Source organism: Amblyraja radiata, chromosome 16 (genome assembly GCF_010909765.2).
Source record: "Amblyraja radiata isolate CabotCenter1 chromosome 16, sAmbRad1.1.pri, whole genome shotgun sequence".
Classification (NCBI taxonomy): domain Eukaryota; kingdom Metazoa; phylum Chordata; class Chondrichthyes; order Rajiformes; family Rajidae; genus Amblyraja; species Amblyraja radiata.
In genome coordinates this window covers 14,360,808-14,373,991 of record NC_045971.1, presented here as the reverse complement: position 1 = coordinate 14,373,991, position 13,184 = coordinate 14,360,808, and the positions used below count along the sequence as shown (strand labels likewise).

At 44.6% G+C, this 13,184-nt stretch overlaps 1 protein-coding gene across 8 annotated transcripts in view; it reads right to left on the bottom strand.

The window, feature by feature from the left end:
• ace (angiotensin I converting enzyme) overlaps positions 1 to 13,184 on the bottom strand; it is a 97,991-nt gene that overhangs the window by 43,373 nt on the left and 41,434 nt on the right. For all 8 annotated transcript variants that reach the window (XM_033035144.1, XM_033035143.1, XM_033035148.1 and 5 more), the window contains exons 13-17: positions 12,459 to 12,595; positions 10,986 to 11,144; positions 5,212 to 5,299; positions 4,045 to 4,188; positions 2,491 to 2,682 (exon numbers count right to left, since the gene is read on the bottom strand). In XM_033035144.1, coding sequence (XP_032891035.1) covers positions 2,491 to 2,682; positions 4,045 to 4,188; positions 5,212 to 5,299; positions 10,986 to 11,144; positions 12,459 to 12,595 — 720 coding nt within the window. The remainder of the gene's footprint in view (positions 1 to 2,490; positions 2,683 to 4,044; positions 4,189 to 5,211; positions 5,300 to 10,985; positions 11,145 to 12,458; positions 12,596 to 13,184) is intronic.

The window sequence follows — 13,184 nt, the reverse complement described above, 5'->3', positions numbered from 1 at the left end:
ACAATAGGGACAATTTACATTTATACCAATTATCCTACAAACCTGTACATCTTTGGAGTCTGGAAGGAAACCGAAGATCTCATAGAAAACCCACACGGTCACGGGGAGAAAGTACAAACTTCGGACAGACAGCACCCGTAGTCGGGATGAAACCCAGGTCTCTGGCGTTGTGAGCGCTGTAAGGCAGCAACTCTGGCTGCTCCATCGTACCGCCCATCACCATCTTTGTGCAGATGCCAATAAACGCGTCGACTGACCTTGTCATCCCCCTGACCCCACTATTCCTCTTATGCGTCCTGCCACACAAAGTTTGGTTGGTGTTTGCAGTGCGCATTGAACGATTTTGAATTATTGGGAGTACCAGCCGGAAATTCATCTTTTGCTGCCAGCAAGACATGCACCAGACAAGCCCTCATCATCACAGAGGAAACAAGGTGCGTCTGGGCCTGTGAAGGGGAGAATGCTTAAGGTAGGTGGGGAGGTGTGGATTTAATGAGGAGATGAGCATGTGCTAGTTGATGGTGTGAGTGCATTATGATATATATTAATGATTTGGATGAGGGAATTGAATGCAACATCTTCAAGTTTGCGGATGACACGAAGCCGGGGGGCAGTGTTAGCTGTGAGGAGGATGCCAGGAGGCTGCAAGGTGACTTGGATAGGCTGGGTGAGTGGGCAAATGCATGGCAGATGCAGTATAATGTGGGTAAATGTGAGGTTATCCACTTTGGTGGCAAAAACTGGAAAGTAGACTTTTATCTGAATGGTGGCCGATTAGGAAAGGGGGAGATGCAACGAGACCTGGGTGTCATGGTTCACCAGTCATTGAAAGTTGGCAAGCAGGTGCAGCAGGCAGTGAAGAAAGCGAATGGTATGTTAGCATTCATAGCAAAAGGATTGGAGTATAGGAGCCGGGAGGTTCTACTGCAGTTGTACAGGGTCTTGGTGAGACCACGCCTGGAGTATTGCGTACAGTTTTGGTCTCCTAATCTGAGGAAAGACATTCTTGCCATAGAGGGAGTACAGAGAAGGTTCACCAGACTGATTTCTGGGATGTCAGGACTTTCATATGAAGAAAGACTGGATAGACTCGGCTTGTACTCACTAGAATTTAGAAGATTGAGGGAGGATCTTATAGAAACTTACAAAATTCTTAAGGGGTTGGACAGGCTAGATGCAGGAAGATTGTTCCCGATGTTGGGGAAGTCCAGAACAAGGGGTCACAGTTTAAGGATAAGGGGGAAATCTTTTAGGACCGAGATGGGGAAAACATTTTTCACACAGAGTGGTGAATCTCTGGAATTCTCTGCCACAGAAGGTAGTTGAGGCCAGTTCATTGGCTATATTTAAGAGGGAGTTAGATGTGGCCCTTGTGGCTAAAGGGATCAGGGGGTATGGAGAGAAGGCAGGTACAGGATACTGAGTTGGATGATCAGCCATGATCATATTGAATGGCGGTGCAGGCTCGAAGGGCCGAATGGCCTACTCCTGCACCTATTTTCTATGTTTCTATGTTTCTATGATCGTGGTTTGCTGATGGGGAGTGCTGTTAGGGGTGCTGCGACTGGAGAGATTTGTGCAAGGAACTGGGGAATTTCTTTGTTGTGTTATGGGATGGAGTTGGTGGCTCTGGTTGGTTGAGGTTGGGGAGAGGGACATTTCTAATAATTAATGAGGGGGAAGCAGAGCCTGGCGGTGTTCAGATGGTGGACGTGAGATCACACACCAGATGGCATTGGTGCGTAATCTCATTCAAAGTAGACTAACGAAACTGAAGATTAAAAAAAAAAACATCTATGGCACGCTGCCCTGCACTGGGACAAGAGTTGGGAGTGGAGGTTTGGTCAATCAGGGTTGTGGGATGGAGTCAGGGGTGGTGGGATTGGTTGGGGTTGGAAGAGCAGAATTTGAGTTGGGGAGTGGAGTGTCTGATCCATTGGAATGGGGATTAATGGCGGTGATATTGTTGGGTTTTTGATTAGCGATCTATCTTCTCTGCTAATAAACCCCCCCAAAAAATCACCTCTCAACTCAAATTAGCACCTTCAATGAGTTTTTTGCTAATTCTCTGCCATCTCCTGCGTCCTTAAATGTGTTTCCTATTTATTGTGCATGTCTCAGTCTCAGTTCTTCTGATAAGGTTTCAACCCACCTACAGCATAGCAACAATGCTGTTTAAAAGCCAACACCAACAGGTTTGGAGGGGGTGTGTTGAAAGTATACACGAATTAGCACTGAAGCCTGCTTCAAACTGCCCACATTATACACCCAAGGACAGTGGCGGACTGGCCAGGGTGTCTGCTTGCCCGGTGGCAAGTGGGCCCCTGATGAAGTGGGCCACCTATATCAAGTGGGCCCCTGATGAAGTGGGCCCCCTTTGTCTCCTGGCAACCAATATTTTTAGACCCAGTCCATCACTGCCCAAGGATAACTCTGGATTCAAAGCAACTCCCCTCTTGGATAACTTCATGATACAAAGATCCAACTTACCCAAGAGATGGGCTGGGATTGGGCCCTTCAGGTTAATGTACTTGCTTCCATATTTCTTAAACAACGCTCTTCTGACATAAGCATGCAGGTTCTGGTACAGAGGCTTCAGCTCATTGTAAATATTCTCCAAGTCTGCTTCAAAAGTCTTGGAATCATAGAGAGACCTCCAGAATGCTCCAGTATCATGAAAGCCTGAGAAACAGAATGGGAAACAAAATAATAGAGACTGTAACATCGGCCAGTAAATCAACTGACGGAAACAAGCACACTGAAAGATACATAGATTGGACATTATAGTAAGCAGTAAGTAGTCAATTTGGAGGCCAATTGATGTGGACTCAGAGGATCAACTTACATTGGTGCGTAATCTCACTCAAAGTAAAGTTGCAATATTGTAGATTTTTTTTTTTAGGGCACGTGTGAGAAAATAGCGTAGAGGGAGCATTTACATTATGTGTGACCAATGCCATCTCTGCCTAGCGAGTATAGGGTGGGGAAGATGGAAGGGACTTTACATCCAATCCATGTCCCCCTGCCAGGGGGTATGTGTCAAGGCAGTGTGGAGGGAAGCTTCACTCTTATCTAACAAGTCTTGTCCCTGTTCTGGGAGTATGTGACAGGACAGTGTGGAGCGAGCTTTACTCTGTCAAACCTGACATTTTGGGCCCTTATCCCCAGACCCCCACTTTTTGATTTAAAAAGAAATTTACTAGCATATTGTAAATTAATGTATTATCCTCCTTGTCTCGGATACAACCCAGTTCCTGAAGAACTTGCATATAAATCCTGTGTCATCCCTACCTGTGGAGCTTCTGATATAACCATGACTAGTCCCTTGAGTATCAGAGGACAAAGGTTTCAGGTAAAGGGGAAAAGATTTAATAAGAATCTGGGGGGTACCTTTTTCACACAAAGGATGGTGGTGTATGGAACAAGCTGCCAGAGGAGGTAGTTGAGGCAGGGACCATCCCAACGTTTAAGCAACAGACCTCTGCCGAGTTTGCCTTTGACTCATACTTGCAGCATGGTCGTCACAAGGTCGTAGGAGGTCGTAGGAGGTCTTAGGTCAGTCGTAGCAGGCCGTGATGCTAGTCGTAGGTACTCGTGGCATCAAGTAGGTCGGGGCGTGTTTTCTAGCATGATGTAAAATGTTCACGAGTAATAAAGGTCGTGAATTAGGTCGTGAAAGTGGGACAGGCCCTTTGGACAGGCACGTGGATCGGACAGGTTTGGAGGGATATGGAACAAACTAGTGCAGCTATGGCATGTTTGGGCTGAAGGGCCTGTTTCCACAGTGTATCACTCTATGACTCTCTGATTGACCAGGTTCAAAATAACTCCAAGCATTTTCATAAAGAGTTCGAACAGACTTGACCAGTTTATTCAATCTGAGTACCATTAACTATATGGGCAGAATGTAAAGTATTAGAAACAAATCAACAGTAATTAGACTATTAAAAGTTACAGTATGCAATTACTGCTCCTCAAAGTCTGTCTTGACAAATGAGCTTTAGCAACTAAAATCCCAGTCTCTCTTCACGCCGAGAACCTCACCGTTGAGTCTTGCTGCCTTGTTGCTTAGCTGCACGTATTTCTTGAAGTTGGTCCTCATTTTCTTTCCTGAAGCATTTCTCCATCCTTCCCAGGCAAACAGTAGCTCGTCATAATCATTTGAGGTGGCCAAGATGTGTGTCAGATCTGAGGATGAAAAAAGAACGTGACACCTGGAAGAGCAGCACACTGGTTGTTGTACCAATCGGCAAGCCCTCAGCACCTAACCACACAGGGCAGAACACCTCACCTGGGGGCAGTTCTTCACACTAGGGGCCAACCCTCACATAGGGCGAATCTCCACACAGCGACAGATACCCACACCAGGGATACATCTTCAGATAGGTGCAGGTCTCGATAACCTAGGGCAGATCTATACACCTGGGAAGACCACACAGGGACATACATCTACACCAGAGGCAGAGTTCCTCACAGGGACAGCTCACCACATCAGGAGCAGTTCTCCACATACTTGGGAAGCTCAAATCCAAGTTTAATTTCTTTATTGATAATAATTTCTGGTGGGGGGGTGGGGGTTCTCATTTTGCACTGGATCTTTGGTTCTCCAGTCCTTTAGGATGGTTTTGGTTTACCTTCTCGATGAAGATGAACACAGCGCATTCCCCCTCCCCCCTCCCCATATTTTTCCTGTGCCCCCACCAACTCCAGTGCATACCCATTTCTCCCAGCTTTCTGCCCCCTTTCCCCTCCCCCTTCCCCCTATATTCCTCCCTCTGTCTTTACATTTCATTCCTCTTCTCATCTGACACCCATTTGTCTCCTTTTCATCTGTAGTCTTTGTCACTTGCCTGGCCTTGTTCCACCTTTCTTCCATCTTACTCCCCCCACCACCCCCCACCCCCACCCCCACCGCATACTACAATCAGTCTGAATAATGGTCCCGACCCAAATGTCGCCCATCCATGTCCTCCAGAGATGCTGCCTGACTCGCTGAGTTTCTCCAGCACTTTGTGTTTTATTGAAGATGCCTACATCTGTAGTTTTTTGTGCCTCTACAGAGTGTTTCCTTGCCCTAGTGGTTATTCACTGTACAGCAGGAATGGTGTCACAGTCTCAGATTGTGAGAATGAAACGTCTTCAGTGCACGAATAACGTTTGTTAAATTGTGATTAAGTTGGTGAAACTGTTGCACCGCAGACTGTAACTCACCAGGGTCCAGGGGGTGGCAGGTCCCATTATCCCGGCATACTTTAGCAACACTGTAGGTAGTCTCCATCTCAGACACGACACTGTCGTACTGGAAAGCGAAAGGGCTAAGTATTAAATAGAATACTTCGGATCCGTTTGTAGAAAATTAGGTACAAAATCTCCAGAAGAAAGCAATCAATGAAATATTTAATTCATTCACCTACCCCCCCCCCCAACCCCCCCCCCCCCTCCAACTCATCCCATTTGTCCCTGGTGTTGGTTCACTCACTACATGCCATTGTCCCAGTGTGGCAACACTAACCTTCCACACCCGGCCAGCCCAGTCAGCAGTGGGACTGCCAAGCTTAATTTAGTTCAGTGTAGTTTAGAGATGCAGTGTGGAAACGGTCACTTTGGCCCCATCACGTCCGCGCCGACCATCGATCACCCATACACCAGTTCTATTCTACAGATGTCAATTAACCTCCAAACCCAAGCATCTTTGGAATGTGGGAGGAAACTAGTGCACTCAGACGAAACCCACAATGTCACAAGGAGAACGTGAAAACTCTCTACAGACAGCACCCGCAGTGAAGATCGAATCCAGATTTCTGGCGCTGTAATGCAGCAACACTACCACTGCACTAGTGTGCCGCTTCTCCTGTCTGACTGTACGCCTCTTGTGGATCTGTCCTGTGGTGAGACAAGACATGTCAGAGGCACTCGGGTGGGGACGGGACAGCGCCGGAGAGCCGGGATTGATCCTGGCTGCGGACGAGGCACAGGTCTGTGCCGCCCCCATTACCTGCTGACCGAATTCCCTCGTGTCCAATCGGCGCCCTCGATCAGCAGTCCCACCCCCACTCTCTCGCGGAAAGCGGAGATTTCACCGGGTTTTTAAATCCGGATTACAAAAAATGGGGGGGGGGGAGGAAGGACTGTCCCCCCACCTCTCAAAACAGGGGGGGACGTGTCCCACCTGTTCCCCCCGGGATATCCGCCCCCTGGTCCAAAGGGCCTATATCCATGCTGTATCCCTAAGCTAAACTAAATGAGTTTGAATTCAAGGGGATGGCTTGCGGTTTTCTTCATGAGGATAGTTAAGAGTAACTGTGATCTGGAGTCACATTGAGACTAGACTTGATAAGGACATTAATGAAACAGGAGAGAGATCTTTACGACAATTTGTTAATTTTTTTCACTGTTACTATGATTTATCTTTAAACTGAATTTCAATTCCACAGCTGAGATGGTGAGATTTAAACTTCCTTTCCTGTTTACAAATCCACTAATTCAAATCAACACTATGACTATTCCCTGAACTATTTAACCCATCCTGAGAAATGTATTTGCTTTGGTGACATTTTCAAATCCCAAGCAGATTAATGTTAATTAAGAAGCGAAGTTAGACAGAAGGTTCAGTGCCAGAAAATCAAAAGGTAAAGTTAGTGATCAGTGAGGGTATTGAAATCTATTCACTGAAAACTTCAGTCATTGACAGAGACAGTGAATTGCATTCAGCATTCACAACATCTTTCCTAGGATAATGCTGGGCACTGCCAGCACAACTGCAGACCATTTATATAGAAAAAACATCCTAAGACATTGATAATTCATACCGTGTCATCCAGTAGAATCAGTACTCTGTGCTAGACTCAGCACAATGGGCAATTTAGATTGAATACTGCACAATATAATGGACAATTTAGAATGAACACAGTCGAGTGCAGTCATCAACTCTCAATCCATATTGCAAGTGACTTTTAGTTATTTTCAGTGACTGCAATAAGGATTTGACATAATAGTTAGATAATTTATGGTGCCATTAGTAATTCAATCGAACCTTACAAGGGAAAAATTGGTCATTCATGCTGGCACAAGTGGGAATTGTCCTCCTTAAATCCTTCTGTTTCCCTGACCCCTTCCACAGTACATTGATGGGGCATCTCAGGTCCATCATGTTTGCTGCTGGGACTAGATACAATGACCCCAATATCACTAGAATGTACTTGGAGGGGACTTAGAACATAAAAACAGGGATGTAACGCTGAGGCTTTATAAGGAACTGGTCAGACCGCATTTGGAGCATTGTGAGCAGTTTTGGAGCCCATATCTGAGGAAGGATGTTGGAGAGGGTCCAGGGGAGGTTTACAAGAATGATCCCAGGAATAATTGGGTTAACATATGATGAGCGTTTGATGACACTGGGCCTGTAGCCACTAGAGTTTAGGAGGATGAGGGGGACCTCATTGAAACATACCAAATAGTGAAAGGCCTGGATAGAGTGAATGTGGGGAGGATGTTTCCACTAGTGGGAGAGTCTAGGATCAGAGGCCATAGCCTCAGAATAAAAGGACATGACTTTAGAAAAGACAGCAAGAGAAATTTCTTTATTCAGAGGATGGTGAATCTGTGGAATTCATTGTGATATGAATTGTGATGGAGACTGCAGAGAGTTGTGGTCATTGCCTGATCCATCGCAGGTACTGAGCTCCCAACCATTGCTGGCTCGGTTCCCATCCCAACGCTGGCTCAAAAAGGCAGCAAATGTCATCGAAGACCCACACCACCCTGGCCATGCTCTCATTTTGCCACTAATGTTGGGAAGAGGTTTTAGGAGCCTAAAAATTGACACCAAGTTCAAGATCAGCATCTCCCCAGCAAACATCAAGCTCTTGAACACTGCACACCAATAATCACTATCTCAGCAAATATGATGTTCAAACAATATGTTTTTGGTTAGACTACAGACTTCAGTTGTGCATTATTGTGGTTACCTGATATTACTTCATAGATTATTATATATATTTTTTTTTTTTGTTGTGTAAATGGGCCTGTTAAATTGCAGCAAGCAAAACATTTCATTCTTCTGCTCTTGGTGCGTATGGCAATTAAACACTCTCTTGGCCCTTGATAGTTATTGGTGTGAATTTGTGAATTATTAATATCAATGTGTAGCACTTGCAGATTGTCATTGGCGTTTGTTGTGAACGTTTTTGTATTACTTGATGGAAATTGCTGTTTGGGTCATGTATCATTGGCGATTTACTGTGTAGTTTACTATTTGTCACAAAATACTGAATTTAAGTTTGGGCGCCAGAGTGGTGCAGCTGGTCGATTCACCACTTCACTGCTTCAGTGACCTGGGTTCCAATCTGATCTCAGATGCTGCCTGTGTGGAGTTCGCACGTACTCCCTGTGATTATGTGCATTTCCCCTGGCTGCTCCGGTTTTCCCCCACGTCCCAAAGATGTTTGAGTTAGGAGGTTGGCTGGTGTGTCAGTGAGTGGTAGAATCTTGACAGAGTTGATGAGAATGAGGGGAGAATAAAGCTAATGTAGGATTACTGTAAATGGAAGTGGCTGGCATAGAGTCAGTGTACTGAACGAGTTGCTGCATGATGGTCTGAATTATTAATTTTGTGGATTATATTTCTTGTGTAATATGTGAATTCAATTATTGTGGGCTTGTTGTTTACCTTTTGGTGTGAATTATTGCTGGTGCCAAGATGTAACTCATGTAAGGGGTGAGAATTAATAGTTTGTTATGTAGTATTTGAGATGAATTACAGATTGTATTGTATGTAATTTGGGGTAGTCCCTGGTTGCATCTTCAAAATATTATGTGAATTATGATAATATTTAGGAATATTTAATGTAATTGTCTGACCTTGTCACAATGTGGTGACTTACATATTTTAGGCATTATGAATTGCCTGTTACGCCATGTAATTTTTGACGTGAATTATTACTGAATTTGTTGCACAATATTTCAATGAGACAACTAATTATGTTGTTTACTATATGCAGTACAAGGGTTTTGCAAGGATCCCAATTATTCGCCACAATGTAAATTCCTAATGTGCTATGAAGAGTCTAGCTCTCTACTAAATGTTAAATGTTACAGACATAATAACTAAATCAAAAGTTTCATTGCGCAAATAGTGTCATAGAGTGATACAGTGTGGAAACAGGCCCTTTGGCCCAACTTGCCCACAGTGGCCAACATGTCCCAGCTACAAGTCCAACTTGGTCCATATCCCTCCAAACCTGTCCTATCCATTTACCTGTCTAACTATTTCTTAAATGTTGGATAGTCCCTGCCTCAACTACCTCCTCTAGCAGCTTGTTCCATGCACCCACCACCCTTTGTGTGAAAAAGTTACCCCTCAGATTCCTATTAAATCTTTTCCCCTTCACTTTAACATGTCCTCTGGTCCTCGATTCATCATCTCTGGGCAAAGACTCTGTACATCTACCTAATCAATTCCTTTCATGAATTTATACACCTTAATAAGATCATCCCTCATCCTCCGGCGCTCCAAGGAATAGGGTCCCAGTCTACTCAATCTCTCCCTCTCCCTATAGGTTAGCTTTATTTCAATAACTGCATTACAAAGGCTGCAATTTGCATCAAATACTTGATAAATAATATATCAGATATGCACATAATCAGTAACCTTGGTTGAATATAAAACAATACTGCTGAAAATATCAAAAACAATTGCAACATAATTGCTAAATTAAAATACGGTGCTACAAACCATAATCAATAACTTAGGCCATAATGCTGTAAAACATTGGGTAGTTCCCAGTACATTGAAAGGAAAAAATAAATATTCGTCATAAAATATTGTGTAATAGAATTAGTACTTGACAACAAAGGGTAAAGAGCACCATAATTACTCAATGTACAATCAGCAATTCATGTCAAAAATGATATGACAGGATCAGTCATTTATCTCATTGCTACACAGCTCAATCAATAACCAAATACAAAGAAAAGTCTTCGAAGTCTAATGAGCTTTTTTTCAACCCATTGATTTTAGGGCTGCTTCCTTTCGGGCCTGTCCCACTTTCCAGATTTATTCACGAATTACACTGAGTTTTCAAACTCGGAGAATGTTCGTAACGAGTCCGCAGGAGTCGGTGGATATATCGTAGCGGCTCGTTATGCCAGCCGTAGATACTCGGGATACTCGGGACATTTTTCATCATGCTGAAAAAACGCCCCGACTTACCTGAAGCCCCGAGTACCTACGGCTAGCATAACGAGCCGCTACGATATATCCACGGACTCCTACGGACTCATTACGAACATTCTGCTAGTTTGAAAACTCGGGAGAATTCATGAATAACTCAGGAGAATTCGTGAATAACTCGGGAAAGTGTGACCGGCCCTTTTCTCCACTTCCACCACTGTGTATAGTTCATATGTACTGAACGACACTGTAATCAGTGTGCCCTGATTACCTTCGCTCCATAGATGCTGCTGCACCCGCTGAGTTTCTCCAGCTTTTTTGTGTGCCCTGATTACCAGCCTCTCTGCAACATTGCATCATTAGTGAGTCCCTCTTTCCTTCCTTTCATGTGATTAGTAGGACATCAACCCCCTTGTCATTTCAAGCAATGCCATCAACTCAGTCTTGTTTAAGAAAGAACTGCAGATGCTGGAAAAATCGAAGGTAGACGTAAAATGCTGGAGAAACTTAGCGGGTGAGGCAGCATCTATGGAGCGAAGGAATAGGTGACGTTTCGGGTCGAGACCCTTCTTCAGGCTGAAGACCCTGTGTTATGTTATGTTGCTTTCAGCATCCATCCATACAAATCACACAAGATAGACCTCAGTCTGAAGAAGGGTCTTGACCCGAAATGTCACCCATCCCTTCTCTACAGAGAAGTGTTTATCTTTGGTTTAAACCAGCATCTGCAGTTCCTTCATACACATATAAATCACACAGTTGGGCAACTTATCGCCTTAGCAAAGGTTCCAGTAGGAAACAGTAACACACTGACCTCCTTCACTTCCTCCACGGGAAGTGCCGCACGTTCAATGTTGCCCAGTTTCATCAGAATGCGTTTGGTTTCTGCGTTTTGGAAGTCTGTGTAATCGAACTGACGAGCTTGCAATCCATATTTTAGTGCATGATTAGACATCTTTAGGCTTTTCTCTAACTGATGGAAAAGAAGAAGTGATTATATGTTTTGTAGTGTGACATGGCACGCACGCACACACTTGTACACGCACACGTGCTCATTCAACGCGTATGCACGTTTGCAAGTATACACGGTCTCCATGGAGACACACACACACACACACACACGGTCGCATGCAGTGACACCCATTCAGGCAGGAATATATGTGTACATGCAGACATATGCACACTTCCTCATGTACACATGCAACCGGGTGACAATGCCCCAGCCCTCACTCCAGTTCATCAGGGGGCATCTTAATGCACGTCAATGTAAGATCATGCAGTGTGTATAGCCAATGTTTCATTAAAATGTTCAAAGATAGACACAAAATGCTGGAGTAACTCAGCGGGGCAGACAGCATCTCTGGAGAGAAGGAAAGGTTGACGAGACCCCTCTGCAGACTCGCAACCCGAAACATCGCCCATTCCTTCTCTCCAGAGATGCTGCCTGTCCAGTTGAGTTACTCCAGAATTTTGTGTCTATCTTCGGTGTAAACCAGCGTCTGGAGTTTCTGCTTACTCATTAAAATTTTTGTTAGCTTCCAATTCTTGGGCTGCGTTAAAAAGGTTTGCAAATTTGCAGAGATAAAATTGCAATTAATTCCTGTGCAAGTTACGTGATCTTATGGCATGATCAATGTGGCTGGAAGTAGCTACAATCTAGTTCCAGGATCACAGCAGTAGTCTATTGTATGATTATGTGGGCTGTTCAGTGGATGTCCCAACTCCATTGGCGAGCTGAACTATTGGACAATGGCAGAGATATATCCACGGTACGCTATACGTGATGCAGCTGGACGACACCGTGTCTGTGTGGAGTTTTAAGTTCTTCCTCCGGGTTCTCCAGTCTCCTCCCATATTTCAAAGACATGTAGGTTGCCCCTGGTATGAAGGTAGACTCTCTGTAAAGTGCCTCTGGTATGTAGGGAGTTGATATGAACGTGGGATAATACGGAACTAATGTGAATAAGTCAGCGTGGAAGAGGCCCATTTCCATGGCGTAACTCTAAACCATCTATAAACTTAGGATTTGGTAGCCCATGGTAATGGTGGCTAATTATCAGTGAGGCCAAAAATCTATTTGCCACGACTCACCAGAGCTACAAAGAACTGAAGTTCTGCTTACTACCCCACACCTCGTGGGCTCGAGGGGTAAAACAAAATAGCTGCATCGAATTATGGGCACTGTTCATTGGGGAATGAAAGGGTCAGACCTTTCAGCAAAACAACTGCCACTCACTTCCTTCGGTTTAGCCAAATGTATGTCTGCAGGCACAGACGATAAACGTACCATGATCTTGTTATTATGTACCGTGATGTTGGTATTATATGTCCATGAGGACTCTATGTAGTCATACCACACTTTCTCTGTCACTGTGTTGTACTCCTTTACAAAGTTAATCGCTTGATTTTCATCAGTGTTTTTATCTGCAATAAACCAAAAATGAAGTAAGTCATGGGACGGCCATAGCAACAACAACTTGCATTTATGCAGCCAGTCAGCTTAATAAAAGTCCAGGGCACCTTATGGGAGCCCATGCAGATAAAATAGAAACATAGAAACATAGAAAGTAGGTGCAGGAGTAGGCCATTCGCCTCTTCAAGCCAGCACCGCCATTCAATATGATCATGGCTGATCACCCAGAATCAGTACCCTGTTCCTGCTTTTTCCCCATATCCCTTGATTCCGTTAGCCCCAAGAGCTATATCTCACTCTCTTTTGAATACCTGGGAACTAAAAGGCTGGTCAAGGAGGTAGATTTTGTGGTGTTCTAACAGAGGAGGGTGGGGGAGGGAGGGGGAGGGTGTAGGGTGGTGAAGAGATCATGTGAGGGAATTACAAAGCTTAGGGCCTCAGAAGTTAAGGGCATGGCCATCGATCCGGATGAGGGACACAGGGAATGAATCGGAGAACAACAAGAGTTTGCAGCTGGATGGTCATACAGGGAGAGCAATGAAAGTGGTATCTACACCAGCGAGGTAATTTCAAATTGTACCGCTGTATGGCAAACGGGTG